General features: G+C 40.5%; 1 protein-coding gene across 2 annotated transcripts; it reads left to right on the forward strand.

Moving 5' to 3' along the window:
• wdfy2 (WD repeat and FYVE domain containing 2) lies at positions 1-27,389 on the forward strand. 2 transcript variants are annotated; one of them, XM_087830193.1, is made up of 12 exons: positions 1-288; positions 1,840-1,907; positions 7,956-8,029; positions 9,081-9,135; positions 11,171-11,321; positions 14,522-14,634; positions 16,652-16,778; positions 17,880-17,985; positions 19,835-19,936; positions 22,611-22,741; positions 22,844-22,952; positions 24,808-27,389. In XM_087830193.1, exons 1-12 carry the CDS (start codon positions 152-154, stop codon positions 24,835-24,837), a joined length of 1,203 nt encoding a protein of 400 aa, XP_087686319.1. In that variant the 5' UTR covers positions 1-151; the 3' UTR covers positions 24,838-27,389. The 2 variants fall into 2 exon arrangements, with proteins under 2 accessions (XP_087686319.1, XP_087686318.1); XM_087830192.1 differs by lacking the exon at positions 24,808-27,389 and having other exon boundaries at positions 22,844-24,110.
• The last annotated feature ends 513 nt before the right edge of the window (positions 27,390-27,902 follow it).

Below are 27,902 nucleotides of genomic sequence, written 5' to 3' on the forward strand. Positions count from 1 at the left end.
GTCAGCTGACTGGCACCGCCTCTGCCCGCCGTCACAACAGAGAGCTGCCTGCCTGACAGCTAGCTAGCAGCCGAGGTTCTGCTGTCGGACCGCCGTGTGTTATGTTTCTCGGAGCCAGGACCGTAGTCGGAGGTTTGTGCACCACCAGCTCATGGCGGCTGAAATTCAGCCTCAACCTCAGGCTCGGAAGCCTTGCCTCCTGAGCAAAATCGATGCTTTCCAGGAGGTGGTGAGCACAGCGGTGATAATTCCCAAAGAAGACGGCGTTATCAGCGTGTCTGAAGACAGGTAAGCTGCGCTCTGCACGCTGGCTAAAGCACAAATTAACCCCCAGAAATAACATTCGACACAAGAATGCCACTTAATCTGCTGCTGTTGATTGGACTCATTGAGTGGACCCCCACCCCCGTGTCATGTAACGTTTCCAAACATGTTGAAACAGTCCAAGGGTTCAATAACATTTTTACAAAAGTGTCAGCTGACACAGTCACACCATTACATGCTAGTTAACGGCTGTAAATTATACTCTTTTTGTGTTAGCTCCAAGCCAGTAGCACGTAGTTTAGTTGTGCTAACGTTAGCTAGACATAACTAAAAAAAGACCCAGCGTAAACACTGGTGTTATTAGAGTGTTTCTCGCATATTATGGCACCAGGAGTTGCTATATATAACAGAATGTCTCAGCTTTGAGGCATTAAAGCTGCTGTAGTCTGTTTTGGGGTACCAAGAGTGTGCGTCTATCCCACTTAGATCTATGTGAGGGTGATGGTGAGCCTGTGTATGCTGAGGCGGCATGTTCTGAAATGTCCTTGTAACTTATTGCACCAATTGCAAATTTAGTCCTATATGCCACCTAAGCTATATGATGCATATCCCTGATCCATGGCGACTTACCTATTGTAGTCCTAGATGGCTATTTACTGGGGTGTTTAAGCAGGGGATATGCTTAAAATAAGATATATGGAATTTGCTAGAACAAACCGCGTTTAAGTACCCACCGAAATGGAAAAGGAGGTGGTGAAATAGAAGCGTCTTAAGTCTTTGTGCCAGTGGCCATGCGGATTTGCGAGGGAAATGAGCCTTTCAGTGGATTCTGTGATTGAGTTTAAAGCACAGATGATTTTATTCCCATTACATTTCACCCCTAAAGAGAACAGTGAAGAATAATTGCTGTAAATTGAAGTGTTGAGTGGTGTAGTAAAAATTCAAAGTACATCAGTGAGTTGATTGTCAGTCATCTCAGAACTCGGGCTGTTGTTCAGCGTCACAGGAGAAAGTTTTTACCTGCATTCACAGCAGAGACAAAACATTAGAACCATTGTTTGTCTCATATCTGGGCTGTGCAGACTGTCAGGCGTAAAGACCTGAGCAAGTCTGATAAGATCCAGATTTTTGTGGTCAGATAACGAAGTTAGCACCTCTTCCTTGTGAGAGGCCTACTAACACTGGGCTGACAAGAGTCAAACCACAAACCAGTGACAGGATGAAGCTGCTGGATATGCAGCAGGTGCAACTTACCGGAGTTAACGGATCTGGTGAGGTTTAAGCAGCATTTTAAGGATGGGTGGTGATGATATTTTGGGGATAATGAATGCATGTATCCTTTTGGGGGAAATGTCAGTACTTCCTCTGGTGGAAGTGGCAGTTGCATCTGCTGGAGAACAGGCTGATTTCCTTATCAGTGGTAGTGAGACCTACGAATACGTCACATATATTTCCGTTTTCTCAGAAATTCTGGCAAACTAGAGTTGATTACCTGCAGTGTAATAAAGTTGACACCAAGAATGTAACTCGCTTCAAATGCATTGAGGACTAATCTCTGTTGGTTTCATCCCACAGGACTATTCGGGTATGGTTGAAGAGAGACAGTGGTCAGTACTGGCCCAGCATCTACCACACAATGCCATGTAGGTATTCCTTCCTTTTTTTATGTCTACTGGCACATTTCTTTTGAATAACAGTACTTATCAGTAAATTGTCAGTATGCTGTATGCTTAAAAAAGGCAATATTTATTTATGAATAAGCTGGTTGACTGGCTTGTTTAGTATAATTAAAGAAATCATAAATAGCACAAGAATGGCACTTTTGTCAGCAGTTATTCAGCTGACACATTCTTCTGTGAAAGGCCCGTGTTCACTCCCGTTTCTGTACATGCTTCCCCTGTGAGTGTACTGACTCAACATGATGGACACAATGAATCACACACCCCTCCTTTCAGAGACCGATGAAAATGTGGAGGTCACTCTGTTCTTGGGATCAACCAGACTTGATGCTCAACATTTTTCAGATTATCGGAACATTCTTGTTTCCACCGAGTCTCGATAAAACAGATTAGCTGTAAAATGCGTTACTGTAAAAAGCTACCTCTCTCTGGCAGCTGTCATCACCCTGAGGTGTCAGGCACTATTATATTTGTTATGCTTCACGAGTAACAGCCTATCAACACTTAATGCACAGATGACCACATGTGCTGACTGGAGCGGCCTGGATGAGTGGGTGGAGCTGTGTTTCAAAGGTAAAGGCAGCAGAAAGTGGCAAGCTCTGACGCTGAAAAGTGAAGCCAACATGGAAGTGCTAAAAAAAGAAGAAGAGAGAGACAGTTCCAATAGTGGCCACTTGAGGCGCTGTCCAAAACAGAATCAATCCCATTAGACTTCCATGTAAAAATGTTCAATACCAGCAGTGAAATTAATATTTTGACAGGCTGGTACAACAGATTGTTGTTGTTGTTGTTGTGTTTTAAAACAAATCTCTTTATCTAATTTATTTTTTCATAACACTAGTCCTTAGAGCAGGGCGATATGACCTAAAATATTTATCACGATATACATTTGAAAATTTGCGATAACGATATAACTGACGATATAATTGACACTAGACAAAATACTTTACAACTCCACAACTTTATTAGTGCAAAAAACCCAAAACATCAATGTATTGTGCAACAGTGCAAATGCAAATTCCTTGCTGACAGTTTAACCAAAAGGCATTTCCAGTGGAAACTGGCCGACATATCCTCAGCATAACCATGTATAATATCCACAAAACTTAAAAAGAGGTTAAACACACACAATACCGTAATATTATGTTGAAGCACAGTACGTATCACTCCACGAGGCTCCTGCCTACGATAGCCGTAATGCTCCGTCAATCCATCAAGCGGTGTGGCTTCGTAGCTTAGCAAAGTCGTACTGAAACATTTGACAGATTTTCGAGCGCCGTGTACATAAAATCGTTTCGATGTCAGTAAACACAACCAGAATTCATACATAAGGCACACGGGATTATAAGGGGCTCTGTCGATTTTCAGAAAAATCAAAAGATTGATTTTAAGTGTGCCGTATTTTCCAAAACACACAGTAATAACGACGGCCCGCTAGCATGCTCTACCAAAAATAGTGTTTTGTTGTGTATCTGACGGAATTTTACCCATATTCTATTGCGATATTTCATTTTCTAATCGTTGCCCGACATTATACCGGTATTACCATGAACGGTATGATATGGCCCAGCCCTACTAGTCCTTTTCCAAAAATGTTGGGACACTGTAAAAAATATTAACAAAAACACAACGCACTGATTTTCAAATGTCATATTTCATATGATAATAAAACATGGAAAACATACCAAATGTTTAAGCTGAGAAAAATATACCATTTTAAGAAAAATCCTCTGTTATTTTGAATTTGATGGCAGCAGCACGTCTCAGAAAAGTTGAGACAGGACCACTGTGCAGCATTCCTTCTTCTTTAAACAACAGTCTGCCGTGGAGAGTAACTGCTGGATCGTGGGCAGAGGAATCTTGGCAAATTCTTGTCTTTTACAGGATTTTAGCTGTTAGGAAGTCTTTGGGTTTTTCCAGTCTGCCCTAAAGGTTTTCATTTGGTGAAATGGCAGGATGGCCAGTTCAGTACCCACACTCTTCTACTATGAAGCCATGCTGTTGTAATAGTTGCAGTATGCTGGGTAGGATTGTCTTGCTAAAATATGCAAGCCCTTCCCTGAAAAAGATGTCATCCTGATGGAAGCATATGTTGCTCTAAAACCTGTATATACAGGTTTTATATAGTTTTCAATTGCTGTATATAGTTTTCAGTATTAGGCGCTAATATACTTATGAGGCTATGGTGTCAGTGTTTTCAACTCATCTGATCACAAAACAGTTTTTCACTTTGCCTCACTTTATCCATTTTAAATGTATTTTGGCCCAGAGAAGACTGCAGTGTTTCGTCTTTGCATGATTGAGCTTTAACCTGCGTTAGTGGATGGATTGGTGAGCTGTGCTCTCAAGAGTGATTTGTGGAAGTGTTCCTGACCTCATGCAGTGATTTCCATGACAGAATTATGTCTGTATTTAATGCAGTGCCGCCTGATGGCCTGAAGATCAGAGGCATCCGGTATTGATTCTGGGCCATGTTCCTTGCTAGATTTCTCCACATTCACTAAATCGTTTAATGATTTTATGACAAACATTCTGAAATTGGTTCAAAATGTGCAAATTTGCAATTTTTTTTAAAGACTGGTGAACCTCTGCTTATCTTTACTTCAGAGAAACTCTTTTTCTCAGTGACCTGTTGCCACTTTACCTAATTAGTTGCAAAATGTTCCTCCACCAAAACGTTCCCTTTTACACTTCCGGCCTTTTGTTTCCCCTGTTCCGACTTTTTTTGTCACATTTTGCTGCCGTCAATTCAAAATGAGCTAATACGTTTCATGAAATTCTAAAAATGTATCGATTTAAACATTTGATGTTTAGTAATGTTCTATTGTGAATAAAATATGTGTTTATGAGATTTGCAGCTCGTTGTATTGTTTTTTATTTACACTTTAAACAGCATCTCAGCATTATTGGAGATGGGTTTGCAGTTGTGTAGGTGTTGAGTCTTTTTCTTCTTCTTCTAACTCCCCCCTTTTGTTGTGGCTTACAGTTAGTGAGTGGCTGCTTTGATTAATGGGTCTGCCAACATTGCCAGCTGTAGCCTCCAGCTGTTAGCGCAGCCTCACTGAAGTGCACGTCTGTGGTGCATTTGGAGCATTTTTAGTAGAATTATTGATAAATAACATCATGACAAAAAATGTTACAAGAGGTTTTGCTATTACCAGTTTTGGTGATTTTATTCATCTCTTACTTGGCACGAATTAACAGGGTATCTGTTCCTATGTGTTGCGCCCATAGACTGTATATAACACATGGATATGACTTATGGTGTATTTTACAAAACAGTTTTTATTTTGTATGACCCAAAATGAGTGACTGTGCCCATAAACTCATAATGAAAGTGTTTACAGAGATCAAGTCAGAAAGCAGTTTTCCCATAAACTTCTACAGGACTGAAGTCTTTTTGCGACCACAACTATCGCCATCTGGTGGCCTCCAGACAGAATGCAGGTTTTTAGGTGCTTCCTTATTGGCTTAATTTTTCTGACTCGAATGCTACATCCAATTCAATTCAATTTTATTTATATAGCGCCAAATCACAACAAAAGTCGCCTCAAGGCGCTTCATAGATACAGAGAAAAACCCAACAATCATATGACCCCCTATGAGCAGCACTTTGGCGACAGTGGGAAGGAAAAACTCCCTTTTAACAGGAAGAAACCTCCGGCAGAACCAGGCTCAGGGAGGGGCGGGGCCATCTGCTGTGATTGGTTGGGGTGAGAGAAGGAAGACAGGATAAAGACATGCTGTGGAAGAGAGACAGAGGTTAATAACAGATATGATTCAATGCAGAGAGGTCTGTTAACACATAGTGAGTGAGAAAGGTGACTGGAAAGGAAAATCCTTGTTTTATACTCTCTGTCGTTGTTGAATGCGGTTTATGAACACAGCACGCTAACCATACTAGCTTTAGCTGATAATTTCGTAGTTTACCCTTCTGTCCAAACTTAATCATTTATGGCAAAATACAACATGGCAGTAGCCAAACCACTAATGTTTAGGCTTCAAAATTTAGGGTACACAAATCAATGAGTGATGGTGCAATGCCTATGACCATCTTTTATATACAGTCTGTGGTTAGTGGCTTCTGCTTAATTTCAAAAATCACTTATTACCTTATGATAGATTGATAAAGCATACAATAACAGCATTCTTTTCATTTTTATTACACACAGTATTGCTTATTGATTGCCAATATTCGGTTTCTGTTCTGTGCATGACTGTGACGGTTGGTCCCTTTTTTTTTTCTTTAGTTGTGCAACTGAAGGAACTCTCATGCTGTGATCAGCAAGATGTGTCACTAACAATAGCAGTGCCAGAGGCTGCACTAGTTAAATATTTGTGGTTACCAACCCTGACATGAGTTTTTTCAAACTGGTCAGTAATCACTGCAAAGGAAAGCGACTATTGGCTAAAGTGCAAAAAGGTAGAATAAACTGATTGCATCTATGCATCCCTATGTTGCTTTCCAACACTTTGATATTTCCAGTGCTTTCTGGAAACCTAAATTGGGTAGTTTTGCAGGGACTTTGTTTGCACTTTCTTTCTTTCTTTCGTTCTTCTTTTTTTGGCTTTTAAAACTTTCAGCCAGCTCTTCCAGGAAATTGCAACAAACAGTTTTCCAAAGTAGTTAGACAGTCATTATAAAGTATCTACAATACATAAATTCTGGATTCATTTTCCCTGGGTTAAATAACACACTGTGGGTTTTAAATATTTAGATTTAAAATGGTAATTTCTCAGAAATTAAGCAAATAAAACTGCTAACTTGTTCAGAGTGTACCCTCCTGCAGGAAAGGCTCCAGCCCTTTCCAAACCCTGGGTTAGACAAGCAGTTAAGAATATAGATGGGTGGATAGACAGAACATAAAATAAACATTGTTTCACTCAAACTCGCAATGTTCTGTTTTTTATAATAAATAAACTGCGGCTTGATGTCTTGACAGTAGTATTGTCGTTCTTGACAATACAAAGATTCAGTTTTTCTTTTTAATCTGATGCAGCTGGCATCTTGCATTTTATTCTGCTCTGTCATATTTAAATGTAAAAATTGCTGTTTTTGAAAGCCATATAAACGAGAATACAATTGTTTATTTCATTTTAATTGTTATGCCGACGATGAGACGAGAAAAGAACACGGGAGATGAAAACCTCTGAAACTGGTGATTTGTATTTTGTGCAGCAACCATTGTTCAGCTCTGAATGTCGACGTGTTGTTCATTTCAGAGAGAAGCCTATGGTAGTTTGAAAGCCTTTGAACACAATGGAAATGATTCAGTACAGCACCAGAGTCTAGCTTAATAGCTTGAGGACATGATTTAACAATGTTTCCTGGTGTAGATTGGATCAGACATGAGATGCATATTAACAATTGATGAGGCCGAAATCAGACCTTATGAACCTCATGCTGTATTCAAATAAAAAATAAGAAAAACATGGCACAATAAGCTAAGTGTCCATTATTTGTGTTAGGTTCGATTCCCTACAGAGAGACTTCTGTTCAGTGAAGTTTGCCAGCTCAGCTTTATAGACTGGAATGGTTTGGATTTTTAAAATGAGGTGGCAGCCGCTGAGGTTCACCGACACACTACACGCAGGACTCTGACGCGAGCGAATAGAGCTGATGACAGTCTGTAATCTCAGTGTTAGATGGCACAAGTTTCTCTCACATGTATCGATAGCTGCTGTAACCATTGTCAGGATTTTTCCAGTGTATTTGAGGGTTTGTTGGCTAACAGTGCCGAAGAAAGTCATCAGCTTTCTGTACCTTTAAGTTGCATCTCGTCACATGACCCAGTCAGCTGAGAAAGGACTGTGAGATGCAGTTGATAGGCTAAAAAAAGCTTGTGGTTTAACCTTGACACTTGCTACAATGTCAAACAAATGTCATCAATGTTAAGAAAGAAGGCACGAGTATCCTTATGATTTTACCGATGTCTTACAGATTGCCTCACAGAAATCTGTTAGGTCAGTAATAATTGTAACCTTTGTTGTTGTGTGTTTTTGTGTCTCCAGCATCAAGCTCCTGTATGTCCTTTAACCCGGAGACCAGGAGACTATCTGTGGGGATGGACACTGGGAGTATCTGTGTAAGTCCAGCCAACATCCTGCTTCCCTTTTAAATGCAGACCTCTGGTTTTTTCACTCCTTCCTCTGTGACAAACGATTTCCTTTTTTTTGCCGGTGATGTTATAATCAAATGAATGGAGTAGTTGTATTTCTTTTGTTTTAGTGGAAATGTCAGCGCCCTAGTTCACAAACCTGATCTGCTTTGATTGTGTTTTGAAGTCATTTCATGTCACCTGAAGCACACTATCTAGCCACTCAGCCGAGATGTTTTTCTTTTTAAATGTGAATTCATCTCTTCCAGTAAATCATCATCATTATAGCAATTTTGTCCCCTCTGATCTTTCTTACAGTGGCAACAAATAGCTTTCGTTTGTGACAAACTGTGGCAAAGCTCTCCAGAGAATAAATCTCATTTTTATTTGCTTTTCTCACACAGTACCATATCTACTTATTTTATTCATGCTCATCAGAGGAAGAATCCTTGTGATCTTGGTCACTTAATAATCCTTCCTATAGTGCGTCACGCAGCTCATAATGCAATTTATTAATATGATTCTTTGTTTCCAGAGGGCAACACCTCTTTACCAGACTTTCCTTTTGGTCTACTCCGTACAGTTAAAGCTCTAAAAAAGTGACCATTATTTTTTTATAAACAGCAACACAGCAGTTTCATTTCTGACCGGACGCAGTGCAGGTCACTCTATTTTTAGATGTAGCATTATTTGCTGTGCACTTCTTGTTTTGTTGCTGTCCTAAAATAAAGCCAGCATAACTTACCATAAGTTCCCATAAGTGTTTTATTAAGGGTGTTGACCTCAGCTGAAACTTCAGAACAAGAACCTTTCTTGTATTTATTGATCTATGAGTCATTTGTCTTTACGTTTTTGAGGAAGTAGTACTTATTTCTCACCTATACATGCTATGCAGAGCACATTTTGCATGCATCCTCTGATGTGCAGAGAACTGAGCCAAATGTAATTTTAAACACAGCAACATAATTTTTTTTCGATGTTTACCAAGTTGCTGGAAACTTTCGTCAGTGACCAATTATCTCCACTTCCTCTCTTTCAGGAGTTTGTTCTGTCAGAAGACTACAACAAGATAACCCCAGCACGCACCTACCAGGGTGAGACAGAAAGAGCAAGAATGCTGTTATATTCAGGGGTGCACATAAGTGGTCCGCAGGTGCACATTCTGCACCACATCTCTGTGCGTTCATCATTTGTTTGCAGCCAGCTCGAATCCTGCTACCACTTTTCTGAGAATACGCGCTTCTTTGGAGGTGGAGGAACACCAAAGAAATTACTTAACCCTTTAAAGCCGGTCGGAGCGGGCACGCTCCGTTTTGCGTAACTATTTTTAAATCCCTGTAGCTCTGCAACCGCGTGAGCTAGCGCAATAATTTTTTTTGCATATAAAACCGGAGGAGTTGTACTTACATCTTATGCCATCAGCTTGTCCTTGGTCACAGTTTCCTTCCACATAAAGCTTTGCAAAAACTGCATAAAAAGCGCTTGCAGCAACAAAAACATAATATTCCAGAAACACGCTTTGCTGATCCGATCAGCTGTTCATAAAACTTCCACGTCCATCAGCGCGAACTATCGCATGTTCGCCATGACCTGGCCGAAACCGGAAGTGACGTCATTTTGCGGAAATGTAGTTTTTACCATCAGGGCCTCATGAGCCTATACTGGTGTTTTTAAAAGTTATCTTTGACTTTATGACTTTCTGTGTTGTTTCTGGGATGCTTAGGACTCATATTGCACTGCTGGAAATAGTTTATTTTGATGCATATGCTGCTTTTTTGCAAATTTGCATTATAATATTTATTTTCGTTTTTCCTGCAGTATATAAAAATTGGTGTATTTCAAAAATAAAAGTATGAAGACACTCAAAATAAGTTTTCTGTGGTGGGAAACTATTTTGTGCAACTTTTTTGTATTTGCAGTTTTGAGGGATAAGCCTCTTAAATTTCTCTAACTAGAAATATATGTTAAAAAAACAAAAACGATTTTCAATTATTTTGAAGTTTATTGGACTTTTTTGCAATTTATGTCATTACTATGCACTTAATGCAGACATATTATTAAAATTTAGGCTTTAATGGTTGTATTGATGTATAGCAACTTGAAATGCTCCCAAAAATGGCTCCACAGCATGTAAACATATAATATAAGCTCTGGCGGACTTGGTTCTATGGTAGGTCTTAAAGGGTTAAAGGAGCTTCCTTCTTTCGACATCTTCTAAACAGATGTCTGTCCTCCTCCAGAAAATCGTATGTACCCAAACGCGCGTTGCAACTTCTTATCTGGTGCGTGTCTTTTATTTTGACAGCGAATGGGGTTTAGCTGAAACTTGCATTCAGAAGGCAAAATTCTTAATGCCTTGTACCCAGACTAATACCCCGACTAAAGCTTCCCCACTGCTCCAGAAAAGACTGACAAGGGGCTTTTCTTTCTCTATAAATAAATTATGATTTGCCCCATTTAAAAAAGAAAAAGAAAAAAAGTTATTATTATTATTGCAGTCGGTGTTAGAATGCCTTAAAAATATAAGTCTAACACTTTAAAAGTGAATTTTTTAAGCTTTGTTTCTACTATCATTTATTGTTACTTGTTATTTATTGTTACTTTTGCCAATTCTGGGCAGTTCAAAGTTAATAAAGTCCACTCACATCCTTGTACTTTAGGCTTTGTAGCCTGAGGAGTATTTGCTCTCTGGCTGTGTTCATAATTCATGCCTCTCTGTGGAGCATAACTCACTAAGTGTGGATCAGAGCACCAGTGATAAATCTCTATATGTATCCTCCACAGATTCCACTATACTGCATGTTTTTTATTGCGTGGGTGTCCAAAACAACCCTTAGAAGATTTATTTATTTATTTCATGGATATAGAGAAATATTTATAGTTGACCTTTATGAAATGTTTCTCTGATCATATGTGAAGATGTATCTTTGTGTCACGTAAGGCTAAGTGTATTGTGCAACAGTGCAAATGTATAAAAATTCATCTTCATCAGTGTCGAGCACAAACTTCCTCTTCATTTGTCTGCTTTCTTTGAAGGAGGCGGTAGTGCTTGATCGTCTTCTTTCATGATAACCACGATTTCTTGTAGACTACTCTCGTTTTAATTAATTTGTTTTTTTATGTGTGCAGCTCATCAGGGCAGGGTGACAGTGGTGCTGTTTGTGCTGGAGATGGAGTGGCTGCTGAGCACGGGGCAGGATAAAAGCTTCACGTGGCACTGCTCAGAGAGCGGCCAGCAGCTGGGGACATATCGCACCGCAGCCTGGGTCTCAGGACTACAGTATCCTTCTGCACCCAGCTTTGTCTTTGGAGTGGATCGAGTGTGAAGTGACGAGCCAACTTTGATTCTTTAGCCTTTGTCTTTTTATTTTGATGACACCGTCTATTTTTAGGTCAGTGCAACATAAGACAGGGCAATTGAAATTAGCCTCCAGTTAGTTTCTACTAATGGGAAGGGCTAACAATAGGCATCAGTCATGCTGTTGTCAAGGAAACGGTCTGAGTAGGTTTCTGTAATGGCCACATGAAAGGCTGTGTGAGTGCTCAGCAGCGGCACTGATCCATACCAATGAGCCTGCTATTAGGTCATCGCACTGCTGGTATCCTCTTAGCATCAACATGCTAACCTGTCTACATAACATGGCCAGAGGAGATTCAGAGCAGCGGCAGCAGCGGCGTTTATTTGTTCAGGGATTTTAGACATAATGAAAAAGGAACCGTGTGGAAAATGAAAAGTCTAAATTTAAAAGTTTTTTTTGAAAAATTGTTCAAAAAAATTGTTGTTCAAATGGCCAAATCTGCGCTTATTTGAACTAAAGCAACCCTTTTGATACTGTGCAGGTGGCTGAAAGCTTTTTATTTGGAAACAACAAATAAAAAATCTGAGGCCATGCTTCTCAGCCGGAAAAGGGTGGAGTGCCCACTCCGGGTCGGGGATGAGTTCCTGCCCCAAGTGGAGGAGTTCAAGTATCTCGGGGTCTTGTTCGCGAGTGATGGGAGAAGGGAGCCGGAGATCGACAGACGGATTGGGGCTGCAGCTGCAGTAATGCGGACACTGCACCGGTCTGTCGTGGTGAAGAGGGAGCTGAGCTCTCAATTTACCAGTCGATCTACGTCCCTACCCTCACCTATGGCCACGAGCTGTGGGTAGTGACCGAAAGAACGAGATCGCGGATACAAGCGGCGGAAATGAGCTTCCTCCGAAGGGTGGCTGGCATCTCCCTTAGAGATAGGGTGAGAAGTTCGGCCATCCGGTAGGGGCTCAGAGTAGAGCCGCCGCTGCTCCATATCGAAAGGAGCCAGCTGAGGTGGTTTGGGCATCTGACAAGGATGCCTCCTGGGCGCCTCCTGGGTGAGGTGTTCCAGGCATGTCCCACCGGGAGGAGGCCCCGGGGCAGACCCGCGACATACTGGAGAGATTATATCTCTCGGCTGGCCTGGGAACGCCTTGGTGTTCCCCTGGATAAGCTGGAGGAGGTGGCTGGGGAGAGGGAGGTCTGCTTAGGCTGCTGCCCCCTCGACCCGGCCTCGGATAAAGCGGATGAAGATGGATGGAACAAATAAAAAGTGCCTCATGCTGTTTACCATTAGTTATACGTGTTTTTGCTGTAGCTCTGATAAATATGAAGTAAGATAAAAAGAGGCATCTTATCTTGCTCCCAGTTTTATTTTCAGCGTAGCCTAAAAAAGGAGGTGTGAAGAAAAGTGGGCCAATACGTCTCCACAACCACAGAGAGAGACTGATAAAGTCAAACAGTTAGTGCTGCTAAAAGTGTTTCTACAAGCTGCTGAATCAGTTTTTCATACACTGCTTCTACATGTTGTTCTTAGTAGATATTAAATAAATAATGACGATGTAATATGACATGTATTGTTCACCTGAGATTGTGTTTGCCTAATTTTAAGACTTGCTGAGGAGCAGATTTTTTATGCTAAACTCTGGAGCTGACAAAGTGTTTTCTTTTTATCATTAAAGTACAAAAGCCATCATTAAACAAAAACGGTGCTACGCTGAAAATAAACCTAAGAGCAGCAAAAGAAATTATAATGTTTCATGTAGAGGATCTACTTTACTCAACAAACTTTGAAAATATGGTTAATAGTCATTAGAGGTGGGAATCACCATACATCCCACGATACGATATTATTGCAATTTTTTAAAATATTTTGCGATATTCAGATTCTGTACATAAAGGTAAACTTTATCAATATTCATTTTATCTAATATCAAAGTCTCACACTCAGTCTTTCTCTCATTTCAGTTTTATTGTTGACAAACTGAACGGTTTGTATTACAGTCTAGTCCAACTTAACTGAATCAACCATCTGGTACAATTATAGCTATTCTGAACTATGCAGTTTATGAAAACTATGCAGCCCCTTCAGCAACTGAAGAATTTGAAAGTAAATTAAAACAAAATATAATTTTACATTAAATAAAAAAGTTTTAAACTTAATTAAAATAAAACATGTCTTAAATTAAAATAAGTAAACTGTCATGTTTATTGCTGCCAAAAACAAGTTAAACACATTTGGACAGTGAAGGAATGTCAGGATTCTTGCTCAGAAAAAGGATCAACATGCTCTGAAGTCAGAGCACAAAAACCTTTTTTGTAACAAAATATCGATTTCTGCTGTCCCTGTATCCATACATTATTAGCAAACAAAATATCACCATACTACACAGTATCGATTTTTTCCCCCACCCCTAATAGTCAAGTGTGCAGTGATTCTTTAGATGCACAGTTTGTACTTTAGTTTTTCCTTTTAGGGTAATGAATAAGAATATGACTTGATCACTTAAGTTTCCTAGAATCAGATTATTTTCACGTGTTTCCTGTTCACTTTTTAACAGCGTGTAACTGTTTCATTTCTCACCAGCTCAGCATACTTTAAACAGGCATTAACCACCGCAGCTCGATGTGGCTAACTGGCTGTAGCAACATTAAGGCTGAAAAATGGTTAAACAGACAGTCAGGGGAGTTTTAAAAACTGCTACAGCCCTTTTTAATGTTTAATAAAGATTTCATTGGTTTTCTGTGGTGTGTTGTAATATCCTTTCACTTTAAAATCATCTTTTCTGTTCTTACTGGGAGTTATGCACAACGTGAAATCTCAGATTTCCAGAAAGAAAAGGACAAATCAGTGGAAGTGGATCTTTAGGTTATTGTTTCCACTGTTGGGTTTCCTCGTCGTCTTTGTATCCCGACGTAATGATTTGGTTCAGTCGTGACTTAATCGGGTCAGACGAGGGCTTTGAAGGAAGCCGGTGAAACAGCTGAGAGTCCTCCGCTGACAGTCGCTGTGGTGCTGCCTCTGCACGAATTCATTCAAAGCTTTCATGTAGTAGTTTACAGAGTTGGCTCTGCATTTTGGTGAGCAGTGAACTTTACAGCTCTGTTGTGAATCTGTTTGGTCTGTGTGACAGGATCTGAGTGAGTGCACATTTAGCAGGAAAGCATGACCTTAATTTTGACCCAGGTTCGACGTGGAGACCAGACACGCCTTCGTAGGGGATCAGTCTGGTCAGGTGACCATCCTGAAGCTGGAGCAGGACGTCTGCAGCCTGGTCACCACCTTCAAAGGACACACTGGTACCCACACACAAGCACCTAGTGTCCTAATTGAAGCACAAATGATTAATTAATCGGTCAGCTGATCAGGTCTCTGATAGTGTCACTGTTAGTTTGAGTGATTTTTAACAGATGACATGGAGCTTAGAGGGATTTTTGTTAACATTTACCAGCATTAAATAAATAATTCAATAATTTATTGATAAAATGTTCAACTGATTGATCAAAAATGAAAATAATTTTTGGTGGCAGTCCTAGCATCGTGATGAAGCTCTGAACTCTTGCCGGCTCTGCCTGCGCCACAACATTGTTAAATATTTATTCCAATTTTGTCTCTACAAATTGTCTCCCAGCGATGTTTCGGATCATTTTCGCTCAGTTTTCTGCTTTCAGTTCGCTCCCGACTCTGAATATTAGCTTATGAGAAAAAGCCAGCATCTTTTGCTTGTGTGGTTTTCTTATTTCTTCACTGATCTGAGAGAGAGGAGCCTCTACAGTGGATCACAGCAGCAGATATTTTCAATATTTGGTGATTACTTTCTGATCTGTAAACTTTAAACAAAACCCACTTTAAAACGATTATGTAGCAGTTGAGTCACAGCTTTTCTTTGTATGATGATTAAATCTTTATTTTAGAATTCAGTTGTATTTGGGGGAGCGTTATCATAAATGTGTGTTCACCAGAGATGGGCTGTAATCCGATTACTTTTTTCAAGTAACGAGTAAAGTAAGGGATTGCTATTGCAAAAACGTAATTAGATTACCGTTACTTTCCCGAAGGAACGCTGCGTTACTGCGTTACTGCATTACTGAAACCGTGATTTTATTTGCCAGAATGTCTCATGACAGTGACGTAAGCGAGTGCGACGTTCGTGACAACAGCTGTGTGCAGATCAACAATGGATCATATATCGAGTGCAGAGAGAGTATGAGCGTGCAGCGTTTAAAGCGTGGAAGTACTGACCTTACTTTGAGTTTGATTCCATAAAAAGTGACAAAAACATTAGTGTCCGTTGTGCGTGGGAAGAAAACTTCTTTTTACAGCGAAGAAAAACCCTAAACTTCCAAACAAGCACCGAGTAGCTACGACGTAATGGGAAACTCACAGAGAAACTCGCGGATTCTTCCACTGACCGCTGCACACCTGCACCAGGGTAACCCTCCGCCTACCCCACTCCTGCTTTACAGGTGAAAATAGAGCAACAGGACCGCTAGTCTTTGACTTTATTTATTTTCTGCTGTGTTTTACTTGCATCTATTTGAAAGACTGAGTGTAAACACAAAAATATTTTATTTTATGTGCTGGAATGTGCAGAAAATAGGTTTAAATGTTAAACTAATTTCTTCCAGTCAGAGAATGTTGCAGATAATTTAATGTTTGCTTGATGCATAAAGTTAAAAGATTAAAACTAATAAAACAAGTTTTAAAAAGAGACTTTTTCCTTTGATTACATTTTGTATGATGATTATGCAGAAAAAGTAGAATTGGGCTGAAAGATCTATCACTTTATCACCTATTCAGGTTGTAAATCGTGTTTTTAAAAAGTAACTAAGTAATTTATTACTTTTGAAAATAAGTAATCAGTAAAGTAACGGGATTACTTTTTGGGGGAAGTAATCAGTAATTAGTTACTGATTACTTTTTTCAAGTAACTTGACCAACACTGGTGTTCACACAGTATCCTCGTTTGTCTTCGCCTGTTGTCCTCCAGCAGGTTGCAGATTTATTGACGCAGCTCAGCATCGATTTTTACAGAGTTGCGCGTCCCCGGTGGTTTTAAATGTTCGAGAAAATCTTTGGAACTTGTCATGATGCAGTCTGCTTCAACAGAGAAGGCCAAAGAAAAATGTGTTTTTACCATTTAACAATAAAGAGACATCCAAATGAGTTTAAAGATGAGAGAGGTCCAACAACAGTGACTTCAAGCCAGTGAAAGTTGGTTTTAATTAATTGGTTTTCATTAAAGTTCAGTGAACCTTGCAGGATAATGTGGCGAAGCTGACGGAGGCACTTTTGTCTCCGTTGTAATTTTGTCAGGTAATGTGACGGCGCTGTGTTGGGACCCGGTCACAAGGGTGTTGTTCTCCGGAAGCTCGGACCACTCAATCATCATGTGGGACATCGGCGGACGCAAAGGCACCGCTATCGAACTGCAAGGACACAAGTAAGGATCTCCGTTAGCCAATAAGTTATACATACGCTCAGCTGTTTTGTATTGATGGAATTGTAATTGTGTTTTTTGTCGTGTTTACTCAGTTTCATTCATTTCATCGCACTCACTTCAAGCTTGAACGACTATTTCAAATGTTATGAAGTTAACATAAAGGCTGCAGGAGAGCAGACTTCAGTAAAAGAAAAACAGTGTTCTGACTTCATAAAGGACGATAAACAGATTCTGGAATCTCACACTTTTTTTGAACAAAGACATTTATTGACTCTCAAAAGTTAAAAGCTTACCAAAATACTTTATCTCAAAACTTCCTCTATCCAACGTAGCTCCATAACAAGTTATAGTCTCTTTACATCAAAGTAAATATGTGTCACTAGGCCAGAGGCTGAGCTCTGATTTGTCTACCTTATGCCGTCCTTTTTAAGATCCAAATTTTTCTTGTGCGTAGCGGCGTGCTTCGTTAGGATCCATAAACACCAGCTCCGTTCCATTGTATGTCACCCTGAGTTTAGCGGGGTATAGAAGTCCATATTTGACTCCGGGTTGGTCTCGAAGCAGGTTTCTTACTTACACTGCCTGAGGTAGATCGTGGAAAATCTGAACGCGAATATCTCCAAGCTTCAGATTCTTTCTGGTAGAGACTTTTCGTAGTATTTCTTCCATGGTGTGGTAGTAATGTATCCTCGCAATCAAGTGTCGTGGCGGGGCTTCATCTTCTGGGGTTGCTCGCAGGGCTCTGTGTGCTCGGTCCAACAGCGGAGTTTCATCCAGGTCCAATAGATCTCGTAACAGCTTTGCCACAAAATCTCTAACACGCTGACCATTTTCTCTGCCTTCAGGTACCCCGGCTATCCTTATATTGTTCCTCTTTGAGCGCCCTTCCAAGTCAATGCATTTTTCTGACAATTGTTCCACTTTGTTAGAAAGTTGTTTGACTTTGAAACAAGCTTTTCAGCCACTGAAAGCTTGGAGGACCCACTCAGTGTAGCTGCTGCCTTGTATTTTAACTTGTTGTTTCTTGAATTTTAATGCAAAGCACTTCTGGTTATGTCAGCATACCGGGACACCCACTTCACCGCTGTGCTCTCCCCACAGTGACAAAGTTCAGGGCCTGTGTTACGCCTCACACACCCGGCAGCTCATCTCCTGCAGCTCAGATGGAAGCATCGTCATCTGGAACATGGATGTAACACGGCAAGAGGTGAGAGAGAGCAGACTGAAGCAGCGTGACGTCGGCGCACAAACACAAGCTTGTGTTTGATGTGTGAACTGCAACAGTTTCCCTTAGTGCTTCCCTGCATGTTTTACAGGGAAGCACGGCTCAGAGGATAAACTGCTGATGTTTGCTCTCTCAGATCCTTCGGGGGCAAAAAGTTCTCTTTAGAGCTCCATTAAAGGTCGCCTGATTAGCAGAGTTTTCTTTGATTTTCTGTCGTTCAGATGCTCACACAGTCTAGATTCGGCGTCTCCCTCTTTGCTCAGGCTTTAATTGCTTCTATATTCAATCAGAGCCACTTTCACTCTGCCTCGCTGCTCTGTTGTGCCACAGTCTCTGTAATTTGCTCCAAATTTTCGTCTTTAAAATAACAGCTCGACTAAGTCGTTCACCGGAGTCTTGGCAGTTGTGCTGGGGTCTTTAGTTTTCTTTGGAGAGTCTTTGAAATCTCTGACTTCCTCCCTCTGCCAGGCTTGTTCTGACTGTGTGGCTCTCCTTACATTTCTTGATAATACTTCTCTCTCCAGTTATTGACACACTGTGATAACTTTGTAAATGCATGGGGGGCTGTGTTTATGTTACGTTCAGTTAAAGCACATCATTGTACAGCAGAGGTTCATGCAGTGGCTCAGTAAAAAGCTCAGTTTTCATATTACATATATATATATATACAGTGGCTTGCAAAAGTATTCGGCCCCCTTGAACTTTCCCACATTTTGTCACATTACAGCCACAAACATGAATCAATTTTATTGGAATTCCACGTGAAAGACCAACACAAAGTGGTGCACACGTGAGAAGTGGAACCAAAATCATACATGACATTTTTTACAAATAAATAACTGGTTCTTCAAGGTTCTTCATTTGTCACATGCATAGTTATACAAGTATAACACACAGTGAAATGTAGCCTGACACGCTCTTCGACATGTGCAAAAATGGGGGGGTAGAGGAAGAACATTATATATATATATATATATATATATAGTATATACATTGGGTGAATGTGCAATACGTTGTAGTTTTCGGGTCATTAGCCGCTACTTTTTTCCCACACTGTGAACATTGCGGCTTATACTGACGTGCAGCTAATGCATATTTTTTTCATGCGGCCAAAAACATTTTGCCTGGTAACAGTAGACCAATCAAAATGTTAAGTAGGTATATATTTTTATCGGTTGTTAAGAGACGTTGTAATGTTGTTTGTGCACTTTTCCGTAAAAAACCACAAGCAACGTAATTTGTGTGTTACCGATACGTACGTATACTTACAGGTAGCCGTGTTACAGGCGCTGTTCGAGGGGAAAAAAGCATTTGCAGTATTTATTTTTGTATGTTACCATAAAGTTTATGTTACCTTACCTTAGTATTTCTGTGTAAAAATCCGGTGCGGCCTGTACAAGTACAAAATTAATTTCCTTTCTACAATTAGAGCATGCGGCTTTTAATCAGGTGCGCTCTGTAGTCCGGGATTTACGGTACATGTTTTACACAGACTAAGGTTCATGTAATAACAGTATCCTGATTCCTGATGTCATGTTGTCAGAGTGAATTTGGATTTATTTCTGCTGTACAGCAAAACATATAAACAGCTCCATCCCTCCCTGAGTATAATTGATCCTTTTACACTTTTATTTATGTAGGAACGGAAGTAACTGGGATCTATTGAATAAACACGACATTTAAACTGGGCTAAACCATCTTCTGACCCTCAATTTGTAGAAAGATGCTTCAGTCTCTCTTCGGTCAGCAATATAAGAAAAAATAATTCATTTGGCAGGTTTAAATATTTCTCCAGTGTTTATGTTGAGTTTTGAAATGTGCGTTTCCACAGACCCCAGAATGGCTGGACAGCGACTCCTGTCAGAAGTGTGAGCAGCCTTTCTTCTGGAACTTCAAACAGATGTGGGACAGTAAGAAGATCGGCCTACGACAGGTACTGAGCGCGCGCCTGTTAGCCGAGCAGTTTTATTTCCACTCTTCTTTAAAAATACAAGTTATTATATATCAAATATATCATAACTAGGGATGGGTACCGGTGGGTTCTGACATAAACGGTAGTAACCAGACCGAAAAGCAGCGCACATTTCGGTGCTTTTTTTTTCCTGAGCTGTGATACACTTTGGATTCTAGCCAATCATTTTACGTTTCCGAGGATAGTAGGCGGGTCCAGGTACGTACGTTCTTTTAGAGCAGAGCTACAGATTAAAAGTGCCCAAGGCGAAGCGATCAAAAGTCTGGCTGTACTTCACAGCAAAAGATGCAAACTCAGCAGCTGCAACAAGTGCTTTAAGCTGATACTGTGATACTGTCAAAGGAGGTAACACCTCAAATCTGATGAAACACCTGGCAACGTATAGCATTTTGTTAAAGCCGGGAAATGCGCCGTATTTGATAGCTTGCTGCGAGACCTCACACCGAGCACATCTACTGCGGGTGTGGTGCCTGTTATCAGACCCGGAGTTAGCAACATCCCCAAAAAACCCGAAGAGGAGAGTCCTGGCCCCTAGCCCTGCCAGTGTAGCAGAAATGATGAGGATGATGATGCAGCAGCAGCCGTTCTTCTCTGCGTGAGTAGCTTAATGTTGTTCGTGTGTAATTTACGTTGAGTAGGCTAACCACGTTATTACATTAATGCATGTAAGGTGAACTAGCAAACATCATCATAGCTACATGCAGCTGTCTTCTTGTTTGATGGCAGATACTCCCTTCACCCTGGACAAAAAGGCTAAAATGACCAAAGAAAAAGTGGAAAACAGTTAAACATGAGAGGTTTTTGGACAAAGTTTGTGTTTTTTCCATTGTTTAAGCTGCTTCCAGCCAAGAGTGATACCATATATGCCCCATAGCTGCAGAAAAGGCTAACATTGTTATCTTTTTACAAAAAAAAACAGCTGAACATGAGAGGTTTTTGGACCAATTTTGTGTTCTCCATTCTTTAAGCACCGGCACCGTTTCAAAAGTACCGGTTTGGCACCGGTATCGGATAAAACCTAAACGATACCCATCCCTAATCATAACTCAGCTTCTCTGCTGCAGCAGATTCAGTGATGTGTAGCTCAGCCGCACTCCAAACGTATCCCAAACAGCTTTCTAACAAACAAGTCTCTATAACTCTTCACTTCTGCCACGCTAATGGCAAGCAAACATCCTGTGGCTGTTTTATTGCCTCAATTTCAGAAACTGCTTTATGTTGTGGTTACTCATTCCAAGTGTGTGTGCGAATCACAGTTCAAAGATACAGCAATGGGCGTTTTTTTTGACTGCACAGCAGTCTTTTGAAACATCGTGTAGCGAGAACCAAACACAAAGCGCTGTAATGTTGGTGTTTCTATTTCACTGCACTGGAGGGGGGAAAAACACAGATTTTTGACTGTACACAAAAATGTTTCAGCATCACTGAGGAATGTGTATAGACTGCTTCAAGCTGTATGCAGCCGATGAAATAAAACTTCAGTGTCAAAACAAGAAAATTTAGCAGGTTGGTGGTCTCGCATTTTAATGCTGAATGCAGATACAGATGTTATGATAAAAAGAGAAGTCGAGAACATTTTACCTGAAGTTTCAACGCGTGTGTGGACTCTTGGAAATGAATTGAAGTGGTCTGATTTAAGCCGGTTTCAGACGTTGGATGGTTAACATTAGGGATGCACCGATGCCGATACTGGTATCGGGTATCGGGGCCGATACTGTAAAATGTGTGTGTACTCATACTCGTAAAAGTTAACCGATACCAACTTATTTCATTAATCAGAGGGTGGCTTGTCATTTCTGTTGTAGTTTTTTAGATTGGCCACTAGGGGGCCAATTATTATTTTATTTATTATTTATTTAATAATAATTATTTTGTTTGTTTGTTTACAATATGGACACTCTGCAATAATTTAAAAGTTTATTTTATTCTCAAACCTAATTTGTATTTATTTTATTCCAAACAGAAGTGTTTATTTATTATTCTGAAAGCTCGAGACAGTGCCAATAGTTCAGTGATATTTTGTAAAATTACAATGTGGAGACTCTGCAATAATTTAACAGAAGTGCTTATTTTTCACTTGAAATTTTTTTGTGGTCATTTTTATTAAGATTTTATTTTTTATCGGCAGAGAATAAAATAAAACCTGTCTTCCAATTCATTGCATTTGTGTGTGTGTGGTAGAAGTATCGTTTTTTGTACTCTGTATCGGCAAGTACTCAAATCCAAGTATCGGTATCGTATCGGTTTGAAAAAATTGGTATCGTTGCATCCCTAGTTAACATTGCTAGTTTGATTCTGTTATTTGGACACGGGTCAGTGTTATGTTAACGTTCCTCAAAGTCTCATCCAGACTTACAGCTGTGATGAAGTGTGTGTGCTGCAGCTGTCTGCAGACTCACACCGTCTCCTAGAGAGAGAGAGATTGTCTGCTGGATAGGAATTATCAAAATGCATCACAACCAGTATCTTCTTGTAGCTTTCGAAACACAAAGTTCAAAACTTGGCCTTGACTCGGCGTATAAATTTGCTAATTTCATCGTAAGACAAAACAAAACAAAACACCACCTCCATTTCTTTGATGAGAAATAAGATGTTAAATTAAAGCTGATGTGTTCATGTCCTCCTGTGTGCTCAGCACCACTGCAGGAAGTGCGGCCAGGCAGTGTGCGGCAAATGTTCGTCCAAACGCTCCACCATCCCCCTCATGGGATTCGAGTTCGAGGTGCGCGTGTGTGACAGCTGCCACGAGTCCATCAGTGACGAGGAGTGAGTAACAATCAGCTTCTGTTGTTGTCATATACTGAGCCTTTGTAGCTTTCCCAGTGATTCGCACACTATAACCGCTGGCGCTGCCTTTGTGTCTTGCAGTCGAGCACCCACAGCCACCTTCCACGACAGCAAGCACAGCATTGTTTACATGCACTACGAGCCCACCACTGGGAATCTGCTCACCTCTGGCACTGACAAGCTCGTCAAGGTCTGGAAAAATACAACGAGTGTCTGTTGCGTGTGCTTGTTTATGCTACAATCCCTGCTCTTAAAATAACTGCTCTTTTAGGGGGGGCTGCCCCAGTGTCCGAGGTCGTAGTCAAGTCTTTTTTCAAGTATTTATTTATTTTAAGGAAATCCAGAGCATGTGAAAGCCTATAACCGTGACCGTGTCTCAGGGGGTTGGGAAGCGTATCTGTAACCGGAAGGTCACCGGTTCGATTCCCGGCCTCTCTGTCCTGGTCGTTGTGTCCTTGGGCAAGACACTTCACCTACCGCCTACTGGTGATGGCCAGAGGGGCCGATGGCGCGATATTGCAGCCTCGCTTCTGTCAGTCTGCCCCAGGGCAGCTGTGGCTACAACTGTAGCTGCCTCCACCAGTGTGTGAATGTGAGAGTGAATGAATAGTGGAATTGTAAAGCGCTTTGGGTGCCTTAAAAAGCGTTATAGAAATCCAATCCATTATTATTATTATTATAAAACACTGCAGGTAGCTGGAAACGGTGTGCTACACTGCGACTGTCAGTCTAACACCCGTTAATAAACCTTACATCAGGATGTGTTGCGTATTTAGATTAAATGCTTGGAGAATCGAAGTCACTCAGAGGGAACACATTTGTTTTGAGCCTCTCGGGCAGCAAACGTTGGAGACTGGCTGGTGAAGAGTGAGCTGGAGAATATTTGCTACTTAAGAGTCAGACGCCTCTTACAGGGAGCTACTAAAGTGGTGACTACTGAGCTTTCACACTGCGTTTGGCTGGTATGTGAACAGGTAGTTCTTTGCGCTGTGCACTAATGTAATTTCCCCTTTAGTAAAATAATACACAGTGAAAAAGATTTAATTAGAAGAATTAAACTGTCTATTTTTATATATGACTAGCAGAGTAACTGTAATCACAACCGAGTTATTCTGCAGTACTCGATACATTGCACGAATATAATCAAAAATAGCAAAAATCAGGTTTTCTCCGTTCTGGTCTCGGTTTTAATAACGTGTCAGTTCAATTCAATTCAATTTTATTTATATAGCGCCAAATCACAACAAAAGTCGCCTCAAGGCGCTTCATAGATACAGAGAAAAACCCAACAATCATATGACCCCCTATGAGCAGCACTTTGGCGACAGTGGGAAGGAAAAACTCCCTTTTAACAGGAAGAAACCTCCAGCAGAACCAGGCTCAGGGAGGGGCGGGGCCATCTGCTGTGATTGGTTGGGATGAGAGAAGGAAGACAGGATAAAGACATGCTGTGGAAGAGAGACAGAGATTAATAACAGATATGATTCAACACAGAGAGGTCTGTTAACACATAGTGAGTGAGAAAGGTGACTGGAAAGGAAAAACTCAATGCATTTCATGCAGTTCAGTTAACTAATTTGCTTTCTGCCCTTTTGTCATTTATTTGTTGAGCTCCACCATAGAGAGTCATTAAGTAGCCACTCTGGAAAGTCGATTTAGAGCCCGCATGTTCCTTCATAAAAACATTTATATTTGACCCCAGTGTGTCAGTAATCATATTCTAAAACAAAGTGATAATGTACGTCACAGTATTTCTTCTTTGACCCACCCTGTTGACTGTGTAACTGCCTCTCTGCTGATTACCAGTTCTAGCTACTGGGTCAAATATTGTTCTCCTATTTTTAATGTTAATTTAGTCAAAAACGCGTTTAAATTACTGTCTTTTAAAAATTGCATTAGTTAAAGTCGACAAATTACATGGAGTATCTGATTCAAACAGATGATGATAGTGTTGCACATGTCTGAGCTATAGGGGGGTTCACAGAAACACAGCTTTAACTGTTTCTGCTTAAACGGACTGATGGTTACTTGTGTTTTGTCTGCAGCTCTGGGACATGACTCCTGTGGTGTCCTGAGATCTGTGGATAACAAGCAGTCAGCAGAAATCTCTGTTTGACAAACTGTCGAGGTGCCAGTGCCACTGGGAAGAGAAACGGGGTGAGAGCTCCAGCAGGATCGATGTCATCTGGATAATATTTAGCAGTTTTTTAACGTGCAGCGGTGGCTGTTGAACATTTACAGCGAGGACACTGCAGGCCAGTGAAGCCTGAGAACCATACAGGCTTTGTTTGCCGGTGGATTGCGGGTCTCTCTCTGTGCATGTGTGTCTGTACAGTGTGCGAAAGGTTGAGGCATTTCCCTTTGTAAGTTATCGACACACCTCATTTACTTAATTTCCACGCATTCCTTTCCAGTTTCAAACTGGAAATTCATGAAACAGTCTTATGAAACCTGCTTGCACTGCGGGAACTTGTCAAACCCAGACTTTACTTTCTGTAGATGTGAAGCACCTTGTTAAACAGACCGGCGAAATCAAACGTGCGTTCCTACTGAACTGGCTGCAGATCCTTAACAAAACAGGAGCTTGTGATTTTCATTTGCACCAGCAGCTGTTCAGACCTGCACGTGTTGTTTTTTACCTTCTGCAGACAGAATTTAAACGTGACGCTGCTTTTATTATATTCCATTCAACATTAGGTACCTGCCACCTGTTATAGTGACAACCTAAACTGACCTGTTTAACACCAAATGTCGTCTTTTTGGCATAACATACTGACACAACCCTCAGACACTAGGCTTTGTTGTCTGTATATACAGGCTGATAATACAAAAAATGTTTGTAGTTGAAATAGCAGCAAAGCGTGAGCCTCCAAACTGCCCAGTTCTCTCACAAACTTAGTTTCTTTTAGGTTTTCCCAACTATTTCATTTATTTTATTGTTTTCGTATAATCATCAACGCAGCATGGCACTCACATGTGTCCTAAGAGCAGAAAATACAACATGTTCATAGTAAGCACTGAACATTTGGGTGTTTTACAGGTTTAAATAGCCTCGAGCAGCAAAAATAAATAAAACATGTGTCACTCGTGTAGATGTTCTAGTTCTTGCCTGTAAATGCTGCTCGTGAGCATTAATGTCTGCAGGTGTGCTGTTTCTCAGGTGCTTCACATCACTCACACTGTGTGCGCTTATTATACAAATCATGTTTTGTTTTTGTTTTTCGTCTGGTCTGACCTGACAGTATCATCCGAGGGAGACTTTTTCTTAGGCTGCAACACCCGATATCAAGCACTAGAGGGAAGAAGTAGCATAAAACGCTTAAAAAACCCTGCATAAACTACATTACCTACATTAGGAGCTTTATGTCGTCTGTACTCTCTGTAATGCTGGTGTGCAAACACACGGAGGCCTCAGATGTAGATGCGCTCAGTCCACTGAGTGTTCAAAGACTGGATATCATGCAGACCTCGTGGCGTTTTCATACTGGTGATGCTCTTTGGTTTGCAACCTCACCGCGCTTCTGTATCATGTCAGAACAAGCAAATTTGTAACAAATTGACAGTATGAGCAAGAAATCCAAAGTTTACAAGGTTGGGAAGTTTTCAAGGATACTAATGATACTGCAGACTCTTGTTGTAGTGTAAGCCCACACAGTGTTTATCTCAACCCACTGATGTGCAGAGCGCACCTTTCAGATTGTGTAATCTAGCATGAAGCCAGCTGACATTTTCTACTTCCTGTCCTTTACAGCAGAACTGTTTTCTGAGATTATTTATTATTGTAAGTGTGGTTTAAACGTTTTTGACATTCAAAAGCACATATCATCAAGCTCGTCAGTGGCAGCATGCACGTGTACCAGAATAGAAAGTAAGCTAACGAACACGGCGTTGATTTGTCCCCATTGTTACTGTTTTTTAAACGTCTCAATACTGACTGACTTTACTGTCGATGCACTGGAATCAACAAGCAAAAACATCTCAAGTTCATGCTGTGAAGACTAAGTATGTCTTTAGTTATCGTTACACTTGTGCTTTAATGATCTGCTCAGCCGATAACTATTAATGTTCGTACAGTTCAAGCCCAAAGATGAGATTTTCTACAACTACAGACGATCACTTTACAGCCACGAATAAAAGTATAGCAGCTGTTTACTTGTGAATGTGAAACTTTGGGTACTAAGACTTTAAAGGTCCTTACCAGTGTTTCAGCTCCGTTATAGAAATGGTGTCATTTCGAATGCACAGCAAGCTCATTTATTGTCACTCTGTATTGAATCTAATGTAATGTGGTGCCTGCGTGGAACAGGAGTACAAAAACATCCAAAGAACTGCAACAAAGCAGCTTTTTTCTTTGCTGGCATCATGTGAAGTGCACGTGGAAGTGATAATTGGTGCAGTCTGGGTTTTCACAATGATGTGAGAACCCAGACTGCACAGGAGATGCACGTCTTTCTAGATACTAATACAGGATTTCTGCATTCAAAATGAATGGATGCAATAAATCCGTCTTTGGCCAGTGGTCTGTGTTTCTGTCCCAGGAAAGAAAACAATTGTTGTTGTGTCCTTCAATGTAATTATGTGTATAAATTACATATTAAAAGAGGAGGTATTCACCTGCTCAACTATATTTGAGTTCAGTGTTTGTTTATTGGATCGCAGCTGTGATTTTGGGGCTCTTGCTGCAGTGTTGAGTTCTTTAACTGCAAACTGAAACCGGCAGATATTCGACGACTTTAACTGGAGTCTTCGTTTCAGCAGCTTCATCGGACTTTGCTCGGCAACACAGACTTTCTCCTTTTTCCCAGGTATTGCAACACATGACACATGCAAAAGGAGACGATCCACCCAGGAAGAAACGTTTTTAAAAATTACATTTGAAAGTAGCCAAAATACACCAGAAACACAGGTGCACACAACCCCTTATGAATAAACTGCAAGTAAACAGGTAAAATTCTTATTTAATGAAATCAGATAAGAAATTCAACATAAATTAAAATGCATAATTGTTAGTGTGTACATATGTGTATAAATGTTCATAAGCTTTACAAATAGGAAGTATATAATTTTTTTTTGGATTAACCAAGGAGCAAAAATAAAGTACAAGTCATCTTTCCATAAACAACCATATTTACTTCACTAG

Source organism: Neolamprologus brichardi, chromosome 16 (genome assembly GCF_056152115.1).
Source record: "Neolamprologus brichardi isolate AB-2024 chromosome 16, ASM5615211v1, whole genome shotgun sequence".
Classification (NCBI taxonomy): Eukaryota; Metazoa; Chordata; class Actinopteri; order Cichliformes; family Cichlidae; genus Neolamprologus; species Neolamprologus brichardi.

Bases quoted from the DNA above. Each gene is read 5' to 3' on its own strand.
- wdfy2 (XM_087830192.1), top strand. From the start codon at position 152: ATGGCGGCTGAAATTCAGCCTCAACCTCAGGCTCGGAAGCCTTGCCTC. The intron at 8,030-9,080 runs GTAAGTCCAGCC...CCTCTCTTTCAG, and splicing joins TGGACACTGGGAGTATCTGT to GAGTTTGTTCTGTCAGAAGA. The intron at 9,136-11,170 runs GTGAGACAGAAA...TTATGTGTGCAG, and splicing joins CCCAGCACGCACCTACCAGG to CTCATCAGGGCAGGGTGACA.